The 17,552-nt window shown below is 45.5% G+C and overlaps 1 protein-coding gene across 2 annotated transcripts in view; it reads left to right on the top strand.

Annotated features, from left to right (window-relative positions):
• Positions 1-1,224: 1,224 nt before the first annotated feature.
• DGKZ (diacylglycerol kinase zeta) overlaps positions 1,225-17,552 on the top strand; it is a 139,113-nt gene continuing 122,785 nt past the window's right edge. Inside the window, exons 1-2 of one of the 2 annotated variants that reach the window (XM_081834062.1) lie at positions 1,225-1,288; positions 2,004-2,362. In XM_081834062.1, coding sequence (XP_081690188.1) covers positions 2,094-2,362 — 269 coding nt within the window. In that variant the 5' untranslated portion in view covers positions 1,225-1,288; positions 2,004-2,093. Of the gene's footprint in view, positions 1,289-1,497; positions 2,363-17,552 lie in introns of those variants that run through there. The other variant, XM_081834063.1, reaches the window with a different exon arrangement.

Raw genomic sequence — 17,552 nt, 5'->3', positions numbered from 1 at the left:
CACAGACGCTTCAGGTTACAGACGCTTCAGTTTACAGACTCCGCTAATCCAGAAATAGTACCTCGGGTTAAGAACTTTGCTTCAGGATGAGAACAGAAATCATGCGGCAGCAGCGGGAGGCCCCATTAGCTAAAGTGGTGCTTCAGGTTAAGAACCGTTTCAGGTTAAGAACAGACCTCCAGAACGAATTAAGTTCTTAACCTGAGGTAACACTGTGCCTGTTTCATTTTGGGGGTGGGGGGGATAAAAAATGGAAACTGTGCCCTCCTGTGTTAGACAGGGGAAGTGAACGGGATTCCAAATAAGCAGTAGGGGGGTGGGTGAGAAACAAATAAGAATTGGGGTATATTGGTGAGAAGGAAAGGTGTTCAATTCTTAATAGTTGACATGGGTTTGTTTCTTGTAAAGGACGACGTAAGTATTCGCCTTGTAGAGTATAAAAGTACTCATCCTAGAAAGAACTAAAGCAAAAACAAACCTTTAAAGAATGCCCACATTATGTGCATGCATGCATTTTGTCTTTTATTATGACTCATGTCCTGGGCACTGTCCAGTAGGTACCTCTGACAGTTGCCCAACTGTTTGATGCGCAGAGAGCAAGGGGGGTGTCAGCTCTGGAGAGAATCACATTTAACCAGCAATAATAAATTGGGAGAGTCTTGGGATAATGAGATTTACCTGAAGTTTATTCCCTTCTACTAAAGGCAAGCATGCAGCCATTTTTCCAGAGGAAGAAGCTAAAGCCTTACACCCCCTAAGAGTCCTTTTTATTATTTTATTATTTTGATAGCACTATATATAGTACAGCAAGCTATAAAAGTTTCATTCCCATCTGTTTCCTGCAAGCACCCATTCTTACTCCCACCTCATTATATGGATAAGTAAGCAGGATTTTAAAAAAATAAAATGATTTCACGGTGTTTCCTTTGCGAGGCAGGTCATTATTATTTCCATTTTACAGAGGCGTGACTTGCCTAAGACAAAAAAATGTGAATTAAAACATCTATTCACTCTTTTTGTACAGCACCTGGTGCCCTCCAGCTATTTTGGACTACAGCTGGATGCGACTAGTCTGAAACAGCTGGAGATCACCGAGTTGCCAAAGAAACAGCTACGCCCCTCCCACTATTTTTAAATAAATAAATAAATAAATAAATAAATACACGCTATTATTGGGTGAACCCTATTCTTTATCCATCAGAAATCACCCTAGCAGATCACTCACCCACCTTCCTTCTTCGCGTGTGGTCTTGTTCACACCCTTCGGATTTTCCACGTGTGCACGGAGGTCAGACTAGATGATCCCTGGGGATCTTTAAGATCGAATCCTTTCTCGACCAAATCTCAGGGCATTCTAGGATCAGGTCACAGTTCCAGGGCTCAGTTCTGCCTGGATTATAAAGGGTTAAGTGCCGGCTTCCGAGTGTCTCTTAGGTGACACTGCTCTCCGGTGTAGCGTTAGCACAGCCCCCTTCCCTCCCTCTCCCTTTGCTTTGTCTTCTGCGGCAGCAGCGTCCGCGGAGTCTCTCCTTTTCCGCGGGTGCTTTCTTATCACTGCTGTCCTGGCTGCTCTGGAGGAAGACGCTGAGGTGGAGAGCATCGGATCCCAGGTCATGAAGAAACCCTGACTGGTCCTTTTCTCCCTCCAGCAAGAACAGAAAAAGAATAAGGCTTCCCCATCTCCTCTGGCGGAAATTGATCCTTCCCCAGTTCGCTGCCTCCTTTTCTCTTTTGACCGTCATATTAACTTCTTATTCCCATTTTTAAAAAATCTTCCTGCCTCTCTGGAAAGGCAGCTGGATTTGGGGGGTATAATTCCTCCGTCTTGTCTAAGTTTCTGGGATCCCCCTCCCTCCCCGGAATTCCTCGTGCTTTTGTTTTCCTGAATGAATGAGGCTGATGAGTGATAATTCTAAAGCAACAATAGCCACCCATTGAAGAACCTGTCAAATCTTCTCAGCCAAGCAAGCTGACTTCCTTGTTCTCTCTCCTTCCTTCCGAAGAAATCCAAGCCCACCGCCAAGAACAGCAGGGCTGAGTATTGTGTTCCTCTGGGTAGCAAGTGCCCAAGAGTCCGTCTTCCTTGGGAGAGAATGGCTGAAGCTTCTCCCAGGACCTGGAGAGGATGTGATTCTGCTGGAGAAGAGGAAGCAGCTAGAGGAGCTAAAGCGAGCTGGCAAGGCTCTGCAAGAGAAGAATGGAGGGTTCTCGGAGCCGGGAAGTCACTGCCCCCCAGCCTGCAGCTGGGCCACAACTTGAACCCGCAGCCGGAAGAGGAGAGAGCCGAAGCAGGCCTGTCCCTAAGGGCACAGATGGAGGATCAGTTTCTGCACTTGACCATCAGAAAACAGGTGTCCTACAGGTAAGGGCTTCCTCCGGTCAAGTCACCAAGGGGGCTGGTTCTAGGAAAAGCAAGACGTTTCAGTGAGTCTTCAGGTGGTTTTCTGCTCACTCTGAATGTTTTGTGAACTACCAGAAAGCGGGTCTGGGGGAGACACAGGGCAGAGCAACATCCAAGTCCCGTGCATGTTTGCTTGCAAATAAATTCCGCTGAGTTTATGGGGACTCAGTCTCAAATCAGTGTGCCTAGGGTTGCAGCCTTAGTCTTTTCCAGTCAGCAACCCAAAGTCTACGTGTGTGTGTGTGTCTCAAGTACAGGAATAGCCAATGTGGCACCCCCTCCAGTTGTAGTTGTCCTGCAACTTCCATCATCCCTGATTGTTGGCCATGCTGAGGGAGGTCGATGCGAGCTGGAGTCCAATAACCACTTAGCTCCCCCTTTATCATGATAGATGGTCACAACAATTTAATATAACTAGGGAATTGATCGGCTAAATCAATGTAATTTTACCCTCGCATACCATCTCTTTCCCTTCCCCCTGAAAAACACTTTAAGCATCTGTGGATGGCAGAGAAATGTAAATAAGGAAGTGAGGCAGAAAAACTTCCGAAGTGTATGACTGGGAAACCTGGAGGCGGGGGTGGTCGAGAAAATAAATTTAAATCAGATACAGTCATTTGTGTTTCCTGTATTTGTCTCTGCCTTTGAAAGCACACCACCCCAAGCCGTTCTTTTTGGCTCCCTTATAGTGAGACTATCTACTTGGGTCTGTGCCAGTAGCCAACATGCCTAGCTGAGATCCCAGTCCATATACTCATGTCTGTGATGTCTCCAGCAAGGAGAAGCCCCATTCTTCTTGCTCCAGGGCAGGACTCCTGTTATGAACCCACAGACTTCATTCTAGCTGATGCCAAGACTTGGTGACTGCATTAGCGGAAGGGATCAGAAGGACACATGTACCTGTACGGGAGTAAAGTGGGGTGGTGGGACAAGAAAGTCGAAGGACAGCTGCCACTACATGGGCCTGTTAGTAATGGGAGAAACAAGGGAGTAAATAATTCGTACCCTGTAACCTAAGCTATTGTTTTTGTAAATTGTAAATCGGGTTTCCGTAGGTGACAATGTGAAAGCTTTCGAGCTGTTCTCTATTAAAGCTAAAAATAACTCCAAGTATATTACTTTGCAATGCCACTTTAGTTACCAGCTTTTTAATAACCCCATAGCACTTTCATTTGGTAGCATTAAACAAACAAAACTGGGTGTCACAGAATATAAGAAGCCATTGTTCACTGTGACTGCAAGCTCAGAGCTTCCCAGGTTGCTTGAAGAAGAGCTTTGTGATACTAAAAAGCTTGCCCATTCTCCGCCACAGAAGCTGCCATCGCCTTACCAGCCTTGCATGCTGACTCTCCCTGATCATCCCCATATAAACACTTCAGCAGTCAATAACTGAGGGCGGTTTGACGTGATTCACTGTACACTCATGGAGCAACCCTCTGTCCTGAACAGCGTATGAAGGAAAATACTTTATATAGAAAACATTCTTGCTTCATGGATACTAGTGTTCCTACTGCAAACAGATAAAATGGGGGTGACATACCCCCACCTTCAAACACCATTGCTTGCATCTGAGAAAGCTGATCTAATTATCTGATGAATTTGTATGTTGCAGTGATTCAAATGCTAGATTTAGATGTGGAAAATGCCTGGGCTTACATCCCCATTCAAGTATCATTCTCATTCAAGCTCACTGAAAGGACAAGTCACTTTCTCAACCTAACCTACCCTGCAGGGTTGTTGTGAAGCCAAAGCACTGCTCTGAGCTCATTGGACGGAGGGAGAGAGGCTGTAACTAACTAGTAATAGACTTGTGCTTAGGGTCTCCTAGAATGACTTGGGTAGCCAACTTTGTGCACAGCAGATCTGGGGTCCATGGGGGCTAAAATTCAGGAAAATGAATGGTGCTGCTATAGCACATGTGATCCCCACAGTATACATTGTTACCTTAGGTTACATACGCTTCAGGTTACATACGCTTCAGGTTACAGACTCTGCTAACACAGAAATAGTACTTCGGGTTAAGAAATTTGCTTCAGGACGAGAACAGAAATCGTGCTCCGGCAGCGCAGGGGCAGCGGGAGGCCCCATTAGCTAAAGTGGTGCTTCAGGTTAAGAACAGTTTCAGGTTAAGAATGGACCTCAGGAACAAATTAAGTTCTTAACCCGAGGTACCACTGTATATGGACAAAATGCTTCATTCAAGGACCAGGAAAGGCATATCTCTGGCTTCTCACAGGAAGAAGATTGTTGCCCAAGGAGAAATGTTTCCTTGGACACTTAATGGTTACCGTATTTTTCGCTCCTAAAAAGTAAGAGGAAATGTGTGTGCGTCTTATGGAGTGAATGCAGGGGGGAGGCAGGCAAGAAAAGCCCCCAAGAGCCGCACACAAGCTCCGCGTGGCTCTTGCGGGCTTTTCCCCAGGAGGGAGTAGGGACTGACACAGCCAGTTAGTCCCTTCTCCCTCCTTGTTGAAAAGCCTGCAGGAGCCGCGCACTCCTTAAAGGGTGCACGGCTCCTGGGGGCTTTTGAGGGAGGCGGGGGAATTCCCCCACCTCCCGCAAAAGCAGGGAGAAGCGGACAGGCTGCACACAGCTGGGGAATAATATTCCCCCCCCCCCGATTTCCCCCTCTAAAAACTAGGTGTGCCTTATGGTCAGGTGCGCCTTATGGAGTGAAAAATATGGTATGTGCCAGAACATCAAACAGAGGTTGTGGAAAGTTGCTGTTCAAATGCCCCGGCTCAAAACATTTAGCCATTCTTAGCAGGTGTGCAGCATGATCTGTGAGCTATGCTCTAGAAACTTTGCGACAGCCTTTGCCAACCCTGTGCCTCCATATGTTTTGGATGACAATTCTCATCAGCCCCAGCCAGCGTGGGCTAGGGGGAGTTGTCACCCAAAATATCTGGAGAGCACCAAGGGACCTTGAGAGTCATCTGGTCCAACTCTCTGCAATGCAGGAATCTCAGCTCAAGCATCCAGGACAGGTGGAAACATGGGCATAGTCGTGGGGGGGGCAGCTGCCCCCCCCATCATGTAAATCAATAAAAATACTTAAGTAATCCCCAACATAAATCCTGGCTATGCCCATGGGTGGAAAACTCTGAAGGAGAGTCCACCACCTCCCAAGGGAGACCATTCTGCTGTCAAACAGCTCTTACTGTCAGAAGCGAAGGACTGCTTCCAGATTACACACTGCTTATTAATGCCACCATTAAGTGCCTTATTGTATGTTGCAGCTGGACACTGGGGGGCTACCTTAAAGCCAGAGGCATGACTTGCCCTAACATGGTGCCCCCTAACATGGTGCACACAATGGTGTACTTTCTGAAGCTTAAAAGCATTCTGGCCTGGATGCCACCATGAGTCAGGGATTATCAAGGCTGGGAAAGGGAAGTGAACAGGATTTGCCTTCCAAGCTATACTTCTCCAGGTGCGCAGGGTATGTTTTATGAATGGATTAGCTTGCTGCAATTATCCCAGAATCCCTGTGGGAGAAATGGAACGTATTGCAAACTAATATGAACCATTTGGATTTGCTGGGAAGCTGCTTCATCGTCCTATCTGGCCAGGGGTTCTTTCGATAGAAAGTTCTGAAAACTCCATCCTTGAGTTCCAATTTTCTTCTGATTGGGACCATTAGCAAACTTTGTATGCCTCTTCTGATGACCCAAAAACCCCCCACCCTTCACACCTATATTTTCCACCTGAAACACTTGCAGATTCTAGTTATAATTAATTCTGTGATAGTTGTTGAAAGTGACTCATGGAGTTGTCAGTCAGGACAAAATGTTCAAAACGTCGCTTTTTAAGCAGTCAAGGATGCATACAGACACCTTTTAGGCACAGAAAACTTGTTCTGTTTGGGATGTGTGTGTGTCTGTGTGCCGCAGCCTGTTAAATGCTTTAAGAAGAAAATATATCAGTCTGTGTCAGAATATCCTTTATTAACCAACTCAGCAGCAGCAGTAGAAGCAACAGCAGCAGCAGCAGCAACAACAACAACAACTCTGGGCAGCTTTCAACAAATTAAAATACAATATGACATCAAACATTTCAAACTTCCCTGAACAGGGTTGCCTTCAGATGTCTTCTAAAAGTCAGATAGTTGTTTATTTCCTTGACATCTGATGGGAGGGCACTCCACAGGGTGGCTGTATTATTCATGCCAATAAACTTTCTGACCAGAATGGAAGGAAGATCAGCATTTTAGATCACTGTCCAACCTGGAATCTGAAGAAAGAAATTAAGGCAGAGACAGGATGATGAGCCTGGCAATGTCTCTAAACCAGAATTGGTCTTGTGCAGAAAGCCAGGCCTAGCCACTGACACACACTGTTGCAGTACAAAATGCAGGGCCAGTCTTGACTCTTGGGTTGTTATCTAGTAAGCGGCTGTGTAGTGTAGCAGATTACGCAACTGGGATTGTTAGGAGTAAGAATCAGGACACAGAACAATCCTAGTGAGATGGAATTTAATATTCAGGTTTTGCATACAGCAACCATCCGGCTCTCAGTACTTCTCTGTCCTCCTTAGATTTATTTAAGTCCTGGGATAGCTCAAACCTGTGATTAACGCAGGGCATTCCGAAATGCTGGAGCTGCTGTAAACATTACAGGTGGGGGAATTTGGATACAGCAAGGGAGTGCCAAGAGTGAAAAGTTCCAGGTGATGTTATCACATTTGTATGTCAGTCTGTGCTCACAGGTTAGCACATGCAAATGCAGACAAATTCAAGCTATTTGCAAAGAGGAAAATTGAGATGCTCCTGTTGCCTAACACTGCAGATCCTCTAAAGAACACCAGACAGATGGCAGTCTTAACCACCAGGTCCAAAGAGAACCCAGGCAGGAGGAAATCCATGGGCACATCAAAGGAGTTGGATGTGCAGGCATAACCCAGTACATACAGCACGCTGTGAGCTGTTCTAACCACCTCCCATTCCTCCAAAGCATTTGTCAAAAAATGGAGGACTGTAGGATCAGGGTCAGCTCTATAGTCTTCCAACTAGAATGCAGGAATCCCAGCATGCCGGACCCTGCTTAGCTTTGCAAATGTGCTAGCAGTTTTATTGCTGCACCACTGTTTTAAGAATGTATTTTGCGGGTGGCGCTGTGGTCTAAACCACTGAGCTTCTTGGACTTGCCGAATGGAAGGTCAGCAGTTTGAATACGTGTGACGGAAAGAGCTCCCATTGCTCTGTCCCAGCTTCTGCCAACCTAGCAGTTCGAAAGCACACCAGTGCAAGTAGATAAATAGGTACCTCTGTGGTAGGAAGGTAAACGGCATTTCCATGCACTCTGGTTTCCGTCATGGTGTCCTATTGTGCCAGAAGTGGTTTAGCCATGCTGGCCACATGACCTGGAAAGCTGTCTGTGGACAAATGCCAGCTCCCTCAGCCTGAAAGCGAGATGAGCACCGCAACCCCATAGTCGCCTTTGACTGGACTTAACCATCCAGGGGTCCTTTACCTTTTACCTTTACCTTACTATTTTGCAGTGGGGGGTGTGTGTTGGCATGAGGATTAGCAAAAGGCTCCCTGGAAAGAGGATGGCTGAGCCCAAAAAGATTGTGATACAACTCCTGCGAAGGCAAAATTTCCTCAGCCTGTCCGAGACCCCACGTTTCACGTCATGTTAACTGCCTATGGGCACTTCCTGCCAGTCCTCTGCCTGCTCTGCTCCCCCAGCCGGCAGAAGGGTAGAGGGTGGCAACATCAGCCTTTTACGTAAAAGAAGGAGGAGGAGAAAAAGCACGCTTGATATTTTTAAGGACTTGGAAATAAATGTTTCTTCCAGAAATAGAGAGAATGTGGTGTGTGTGGAGGTGTCTCTGGCGGGGGGAGCGTGGGCTGCCGGAGCTGGTTATATATAGCACTTCCCGAGCCAAGCCTCTTAGCAGCAATGGATTTGCAAGGCTCGCTGGTTCCAGCCTTTGCGGAAGCGGCTGCAATAAATACCTAAGTAGGTTTCATGTTTATAAACCTGATTTTAGCAGTGATTCACTGGGGGGATTTGGGGAAGTCATTCAGAGAAGCAAGTGAGACAAAAGCTTCTCGGCCCACTAATTGGCCACTAGTTCCACTAATTGCCATATTGCACATTACAAAACTAGGTAGGCTGCTGCATGGGTAGCATAACCATGGAAGGATTTCATAATCTGTGAGGGAGACAAGCGGTGCTTCGATTACACTGGGGCAGCCCCCTTAGCTGCTGTTTTTAGAAATGTATGGGGGCACAATTTGTCTGTAATTGTCTAGCAGGTGTTAGGCAGAGAGGGTTTGTAAATTTCATTAAGGCCCCCTACTTTTCCTCACATTATTCAAACGACTTCTGAGACCCTCGGTGTGTACACACTGAAGCAAGCGAGCGGCAATTGCCCCCAACACCGTACAGTATGTAAAAATAAAATGTGTATGCCTTCTTACGGATTATAAGGTATGACATAATATAGGTACACACTGTGTGCTTGGATGAAGCAGCCGATTATGGGTAAAATTCATGTGCCCGTATTTTTTTGCCACAAGGGTGCTTTTTTCATTCCTCTGCCCCGCAGCTGACAAAAGGCTGAACATGTTTTCAAGCTTGAACAAGTGAGGCAGCCTGGCTTGCTGAATTCATATTGTGTGGGCTGAACCATTCAGAGGCTTCAAATGTTTGCGAATGTTCATCATCAGTTGACTGCAAAATATCACCTTGCAGTGGGAGGGCGGGGGCGGGGGTGGGAATCTAAATGATACTCAAAGCATAACTGAGGCTTGGGATATCCACCAGTGCTCAAAAAGGACTCTGTGGAAGTCAACTTTTAAAATGTGGATTTGTGACTCTATTAATCTCTCAGCATCCCTTTGGCCTACATCAGCACCTGAGCCATTACAATCCTCACCGTACTCAGGTATTGCAAACACAAGGGAAAGCACTTCCTGAAGCCCTTAGCAAAGTCTATGGCTAGTTTGGCTGGTGCAAAGAATCCTGGTGCCAACAGATCAGATTTCTCAAAGGGTGGAGTCAGCACCTCACCTTGAGTAGAAGAGGCCTTATGGCTTTTATCTGCCAAGACTGCCAAAAGTGCTTATTAGAGTGGAGTAAAATGGTAGGGAACAATATACCCTCCAACATTTCTCTGATGAAAATAGGGACATCCTATTCAACAACAACAACCATTTTCTTTATACCATGCCCATCTGACTGGGTTGTCCCAGCCACTCTGGGTAGCTTCCAATATATATCACAACATAATAAAGCATTTAACATTAAAAATCTTCCCTATACAGGGCTGCCTTCAGATGTATAATTGTTTATCTCCTTGGCTCGGGGGTCACGTAACTCCATACATTCCAAACTTTATTTGATGAAAATGGGGAAATCCTAAGGAAAAGTGGGACATTTCTGGGATCAATTCAGAAAACAGGATGGCTTCTGTAAATCTGGGACTGTCCCTGGAAAATAGGGACACTTGGAGGGTCTGGAACCAGTAACACACTCAAGGCTTAAATAGGGACTTGAAACAGTTGGACTGCAATTCTGTACCCACTTTCCTTAGAGTAAGCCCTATTTAAATACATTTGACTTAATTTTGATTATAGGATTGCAGAGATAATCTCATTTATATAGTAAAAGGGTGTGCTGGGAATGACCCATGTGAATGGACAGAAATGCAGCAACCCAGCCTCAGATGTTCAACTTTAAAACTGCCTGGTGACTGGCACTTGAGTTGCTGATGAGAACAAGCAGTAGATTTCTCCTCCTGCCAACAATGTGTCTAGCTCTGTGTAAGGTGTAGCCGATCGAAGGGCCACATTCTCCTTTAGCCACTGCTGGCTGTGGTGAAATGTGATGAAATCAAAATGGCATTAAAATTTTAAAATACAGGTAATTTGATGACTGGGAAGTGTTAAGTTCTGTCAAGCCCAAAGCTTTGCCTATGTGATAGAGAGACTGGATTGTTTTCCCTGCAACTTTTTGTTCTTTTTAACGCATCCTTCTTAGAACCAAATACCGTATTTTTCGCCCCATAGGATGCACCGGCCCATAGGACGCACCTAGTTTTTTGGGGGGGAAATAAAGAAAAAAAATTATTCCCCCCCCCCAGGCGCTTGCGGGGCCGGCAGCGGGGAGAAGCGCTCTTCTCCCCGCTGCCTACCTTCAGACCAGGTCCGGGGACAGCTGGAAGACGCGCTGCGCCTCCCCACTGTCCCCCGAGCTTGTGGGGCTGGTGGTGGGGCTCTCCTGAAGCCTGGAGAGCGAGAGGGGTCAGTGCGCACCGACCCTTCTCGCTCTCCAGGCTTCATCGAAAGCCTGCATTCACCCCATAGGACGCACACACATTTCCCCTTCATTTTTGGAGGGGGGAAGTGCATCCTATAGGGCGAAAAATACGGTACCTCTCTCGCTTTTGTTACTCTTTCCTTTTCATTTCTCTTCTCTTCCCCATTTCTTCAATCCCTCTCACTTTTTTAGCTTTCCAATCCCCGCCCCCATGTTTATTTACCCGTTTTCTCTTTGTTTCTTCAGCCTTTCTTAGAAGCAGGTCTTCTCCAACTTGCATCCTGCACTCACCCCCTTGCTCCCTGGCAGCTCCAAAACTGCCTGGCTCCTAAATTTTGCACACACAAAACATGTATCACTGTGAATAAGAGATATGCTTTTTATGCTTTCCTCATCCATTGTTCCTTGGCTTAAAAATGCTTGTGTCTTCCTGTGAATACTCAGCGGATAATAAACTCCCAAAATCCGCTCTTGGGAAATGTCTTTATTGGGACCCACCAAAATGTCACAAAAAGTGTGAAGAGGGTTCTCTAATGCCCTTTTGGGCCCTTTCCCCTGATATGATCCTTCATATGGAGCTAAGCATCACTTTTCTCATCTATCCCTTACTCTTCCTGCATGGTGGCCTCTTTACCTCTACACTCTATGTTGCAGACAGATGGGTTTGTTTACCTAGTAAGCACTAGCACTAGAGGTCAGGAGTTGCAGGAACACAAGCCTACTTGTTATCCTTATCTCTTAGGCTTATCAACTATTCCTGTGGTAGGTGCAGGGACACTAGGGAGGCTACAGGTAGGTAGCCGTGTTGGTCTGCCGTAGTTGAAACAAAACAAAACAAATATAAAAAATAATTAAAAAATACTTCAGTAGCACCTTAGAGACCAACTAAGTTAGTTATTGGTATGAGCTTTCGTGTGCATGCACACTTCTTTTCAGCCCTATTTCAGCACTTGGCTGTGACACAGAAGAGGGCAAATACCTGTTCGCAGCTGCCCCAGAGAGCAGAGTTAAGGGTAGATTTCAGAGGAACATTAGGAAGAAACTTCTTGATGGCCAGAGCAGTTTGACATGAAGGGCACTTGCCAGGGGTGGGCACTCTCCCTTGCTCGAGGTCCTTCAGGCAGAAGCTAGGCACTCATTTGATAGAGGATATTCTGAATTGAGAAGTTTGGAATAAAGGTCTTTCAACACTCCTATTGATTCTGCATCGAGTGTGGTTTCCACTGCTGGTTTGGGAAGCAGTGTACACATGGTGCTAGCCACAAGCCACTTCTATCCTGTCATTTGTTAGGAAATGCTGCATTTTGATGCATTTTCCCCCAAACTTGTTTCAATTCAAACTGAGAAAAAGAATGAGCAAGCTGTGTTTCAAGCTGGTAATGTGTACACAGCCCAACTATATGAGTCTATGAACCAGAGAGACACATTCTCTGAATTCTAGAAGTTTCACCCGTTTCCCTAAACAGCCATCTCTTTCAACAGATCCCACACTAATGTTGCTCCCATGATGTAACCATCACTGTAGCTCTTCTGCTCCCCAAAACTCCCAGAGCAGCAGACAGGACATTTGTTCAGTGTTGTCACTTACTCTGCCTGTTTCTCTGGAGCTGGCAGCCATTATTATTATTACAGTGGTGCCTCGCAAGACGAAATTAATCCGTTCCGTGAGGCTCTTCGTATAGCGGTTTTTTCGTCTTGCGAAGCAAGCCCATTGACAGCTTAGCGGATTAGCGCTATTAGCGGTTTAGCGGCTTTTAGCAGATCAGCTGATAAGCGGCTTAGGGCTTAGGAAAAGGGGGAGGGGGAACCCCGCAGGAACTCGCAAGACATTTTCGTCTTGCGAAGCAAGCCCATAGGGAAATTTGTTTTGCGAAGCGCCTCCAAAACGGAAAACCCTTTCGTCTAGCGGGTTTTCCGTCTTGCGAGGCGTTCGTCTTGCGGGGCACCACTGTATTATTATTATTTTTATTATTATTATTATTATTATTATTTTGTTTGATTTGGTGGTGTGCTTTATGTTTTATTGATTGTTTATGACTACTTTTGTTATGTTGCAAGCCACCTTGAGCACAGTTTTAACTATGGGAAAGCGGCATACAAATAAAATTATGTATGTATTCTTATATATTTTATTTTTACCCCCATCTCTTTCCCTGATGGGAATTTCCAAGGTGGTTTGGAAATTACCCCAGATGGAAATCATTCTTGTAGGATCTAATTCTACTTCCAGAATTTAGGATTCACTGATTCTTTTGATCCTGTGCTCTCCAGAGTTTAATGCTTCACTGCAGCAGCTGTTTACAGCGCAGCACTATTACAGTGTGGAACATATAATCATAGAATTGTAGAGTTGGAAGGGATCCTGAGGGTCATCTAGTCCAACCCTCTGCAGTGTGAGCTTAAATATGTTTACATGGAAACTTGCTGAGTTCAGAGGTACTTACAACTTGATAAGGACTGAAGGTTTGGTTACACAATAGCAGGGAAACAATTGAGACACTTCTTAAGGTGCATAATGGGATGTTCTGGGAAGAGATGAGGTTGTGTAGATTTAGAAAAATAGAAAAATAATAATAATGAGATTTGTAACCTGTCACTTATTACTTGCATCTTAGAAATCTGCTTTAGACTGCCTGAGCACAAAATGTAATTTTCCATGAGGACCTCTTAACTACACAAAGGCATGACAACTTGGTTCCCGGTCTATTTATTGGAGTTTCCTTTTCATCTTCACGTGCTTGACAAGTTATCACAGCAGGGAGGGTGACAGTGTTGTAATACCAGTGGTGGGATTGTAGTGTTTGCTAATGTAAACACATCACTTATGCCTTTGCAATGAGAACCACAGACTCAGCTGTTTTATGCAGTGATATAGCACTTTTTAAGCTCAGACCATGAGTTTGCAAATTCTGAAGTTTTGAGGAGAAGCACAGAAATAAGGAAGATCACAAGAAAGATCACAAGACAGCCCAGAGAACATTTCTAAAAATTGGTGGAGGAGTATGAGGAAGAAAAACCTAGTACAGTGGTACCTCAGGTTACAGACTCCATTAACCCAGAAATAGTACCTCGGGTTAAGAACTTTGCTTCAGGATGAGAACAGAAATCATGCAGCAGTGGCGTGGCAGCAGCTAAAGTGGTACCTCAGGTTAAGAACAGTTTCAGGTTAAGAACGGACCCCCAGGACGAATTAGGTTCTTAACCTGCGGTACCACTGCACAATGAGCTTGCTATCTATACAAACCCAATGAAATACTTGCAAAGCTCTAGCTCTTTCACTACCTCTTGTAGCCCAAGGATCAGGGCTGTATATAGTCTATGATTCTGCTATTCCACAGGTAGAACAAGCACAGACATTGTCATGGAGTCCCAAATTCAGTAACCTGAGGGTGCTTCTAGATGAAAGGTTTCTGGCATAAGAGACTCTTAGCTTTCAAGCTTTCATGCACCTTCAGAAATAGTTTTGAAAGTGACTGGTCAAAGCCTGAAGAGGTTTGAGTAAACTGAGGCTATGTACACATTAGCAGATTAAAATTCAGCAAGGTCGTTTCTCTCTTGCATGTTGGACACATCAGAGAGGGGGTGGAGATGACTTCACCAATGTGCATTATGTTGGTGCAAGAGAAATCTATATCTATCTGTCTATCTGTCTGTCTTTCTGTTTATTTGTCTGTCTGTTAATGAATTCCTGGATACTAGGATCCAGGTTGGGGGGAAATACTCTTTGCTGAGAGAACCCCCGCAGAGATTTAAAATAACAAAATATGCGGAAAAGTAAAGCATGAAAATATAGGAGGTTTAGACCTTTAAAATATGCCCATGTGAGTTCCAAAACTTCCCTCTTTCCCCAGAATAGGAAAAGGCCACACATTTGGTAAGTGTGCAAAAGTACGGTATATGTAGGTCTGCAGATGTCAGCTTTCTTTTGTGCAGTACTAGGATTACCTTGGCATTGTTGTTTTCAGAACAAAGTACAAAGCTCAAAAGCTTGCAACCTGCCAACTGTATCACATTGAAAGATAATTATCTCTACAGGGTTTGATGTGCTCAGTGGTGCAGTTAGCTAATTTCAGACTCTGGACTTAATGGTCTTATCCCACCCACTTTCCTTTAGGTGCTAGTATTACTTCATTTCAAAATCTGATAAGACAACTCTGCTGATCTGCCCTCTTGGTCATTCTTCTGAATGGAGCCCTAGACGCCTGCCCCAAAGTCCTGCCCTGCTGGAGCCAACTAGGACATACTCCCCTTTCCGTTTTGAATCTTATCCACAAACGCCTCATAATTTCCTTCAGCCTGATCAATACCCCATGCCTTACAGTTCTTTATTCTCTGGAACTGTCACAGTAGCCATGGCCTGTGCCAAGCACTCCCATCGTAAACAGGTGCAATGCTGCTAAACAAAGGCACTTTGTGCAGCCAGGATGTGGGGCTCCTACTGTGAGCTGTCCCTGCTGCTGCATTGCGTGAAGTCTCAGTGGCCTTGCTGTGTGCCACTTTGACAATGGTGAAGCCTGGAACGCTGCTGTCATTGTGTTTGTAGGCTGGGAAATGAGATGCAGGAGTTACATCCTCCGCTCCCAGGTGGGAAGACATGTGCAGATGGGATGGATGCTTTATGGGAAGGGAGTTTGATGAACAGTTCTTTCCGGCTCAGCCTTCCCTTTGAATCCTTTTTAAAGCATGCTAATCAGCCTTCATAGAATAGCATAATCAAATCCCCATTTGCTCCCACCAATCTGTGTCTACAGCTCTTTGACGTGAGCCTGTGTTTCAGCATCTCTTAAAGCAAAAAAATAAAAAAAAGTGTTCGCAGGCCAGCGCTTCATGAATACAACTGCTGTGCTGCCCTTCAACTTGGACAACACTGCTTTTTCCAAGACCCGGTGCCAACTAAAAATCCCCAAAAAGTGAGATTTGCCACTTCTGGCACAGGTGGGAAATCAATGGGTACCAAAGGGAGCAAGTTCACACCCTTGCATTACTCGCTGGGCACTGCTATAGATTCCTAATTGTTATTATTATCAGACCTGGTGCTGCCTGAAAGATTTGTAGCAGCTGATGTGTAATGACTGAACACAGCTCTTTGCGAGTCCAGTTTGCAAGAGTTCCAGCAGGGCACAGGGCAAGGGAATTGGTGACTTAGGCAAAGTATATACATATATATATATGCTCAAAGAAAGAGGAAAGGAACAGGTTCTGGGATTCTTGGTGAGACCTGGTGGGGCAGGCATAGGCAAACTGAGCCTTCCAGTTGTTTTGGGACTACAACTCCCTTCATCCCTAGCTAACAGGACCAGTGGTCAGGGATGATGGGAATTGTAGTCCCAAAGCATCTGGAGGGCCAAGTTTGCCTATGCCTGTGGTGGGGACTGGGAAAGCACCCTCTGAAACGTACTAGGCTTTAGCAGTCTTCTGACTTTGTGTCTCACTAGCGCTCACTGCAGCTCACTCTTCTCTTGCTTTTTCCTCTTCAAATAAGGCTAGGCCTTGCAATACGTGATTGACTCCCCCAGTGCAAGAGGCTGCTCTATCTCCCAGCTTGAGCCTGGCTTTGTCAGGATCTTTTCTGAGCCCACTTGCTTCTTCAGATAGTTTAGGTAGCTGAACAATTTGGAGGTAGTCGCCCCCATGTTTTTCCTCTTCCCTTGGCAGATGGCTTCACTTGCTAATGCTTCCTCCTTCCTTTGGCTGGAAACTTTCCCAAAGGGATTATTGAGCAGCCTGCAGGAACCGACACATGGTGCACATCTCTGTTGTGCTCTCTTCCTGCCAATCCCACCTCTTCATTCAGTCGATTGGCCTTTGCTTGGGAGTCTGTTCTTCTCTGCCAGGCTGCATATGGCTCTGTCCTCCCCTCTCAGCTTGTGGGCACCGCTTCCTGCGCTTAGCATTTTCAGATGCACAACGGAGGGCAGGAACAATCTGTCTGGCTTAGCCTAACCACTGGCTGATGCTCGATTTGTTGTTGATTGAGAAGGACTAGCACCAAAAATCTACAGGTTGCCCTATAAGGTGGGCGGGATGGTGGGAACCTTTCTGAAATGTGTGCTTGTTGGCTGTCTTATCTGGGTCAACTGAACTGATCTCTGTTGCTTGTCATAATATTATCCGGCTTTGTGTGCAAGAAAGTGTAACAAGCCAACTGCTGCCCAGAATTTCCCAGGTTCCTTGCAAATTGCACAGGCTTGACAGTACAGTATACATTTCGGATCGGCAGTACATTCTGTGGCCAGGAAAGAATGGATGGACTAGAATGGGAGGTCTGTTCTTCTCAGGAAGCATCGCTATCCATGATGAACACACCCAGAGAACTGGGAACTGGAGAATTCTTAACAGGATTTCTCTTGCCTTCCAGCAGATTCTAGCAGGGACCTTGGCTTTTGTCACAGAGCAAAACTGATGCAGCTTAGGGTCTTCAAAAGTTTAGCAGTGATTATGGTGGGGATGTGAAATTTATGTGTTCATTTGCTTTTTAGTGCCTACCTGGCCTTCGAAAGACAACAAAAGCAGCTTATGGAGGAACAGCAGCAAAATAACAGTTAAAAGATTCAAAAGCAGGCATTGTGAGAAATTCTAAATGTGTCAGAAGGGTTTGTAGATGACAGAAACATTCTATTCTGATAACCAGAGCAGCTTGGGTTCAATCATGCGCTTCCTGGGTTCACTGCCCACCATTCACAATCTCTACATGGCCTCAATCAATGTTCTGACAAGCCATGCATCCCCCACAACTCACCTTTCCATTCTGGAACCTTGCACCATCTTCTGGCAGAAACCTGCACCTGCAGTTCCAAATCTTTTCATTGCCACTGAATATGCTGAGAAAACGCATGGCAGGAGGCTTAAACATTCTAAAGTAATACATACATTCTGAAGTAGTA

This window comes from Podarcis erhardii, assembly GCF_964252035.2.
Source record: "Podarcis erhardii genome assembly, chromosome: 1".
In the NCBI taxonomy this organism is placed as follows: Eukaryota; Metazoa; Chordata; class Lepidosauria; order Squamata; family Lacertidae; genus Podarcis; species Podarcis erhardii.
The sequence above is the reverse complement of the archived record's forward strand: the minus strand, read 5'-3'. Positions and strand labels throughout refer to the sequence as shown.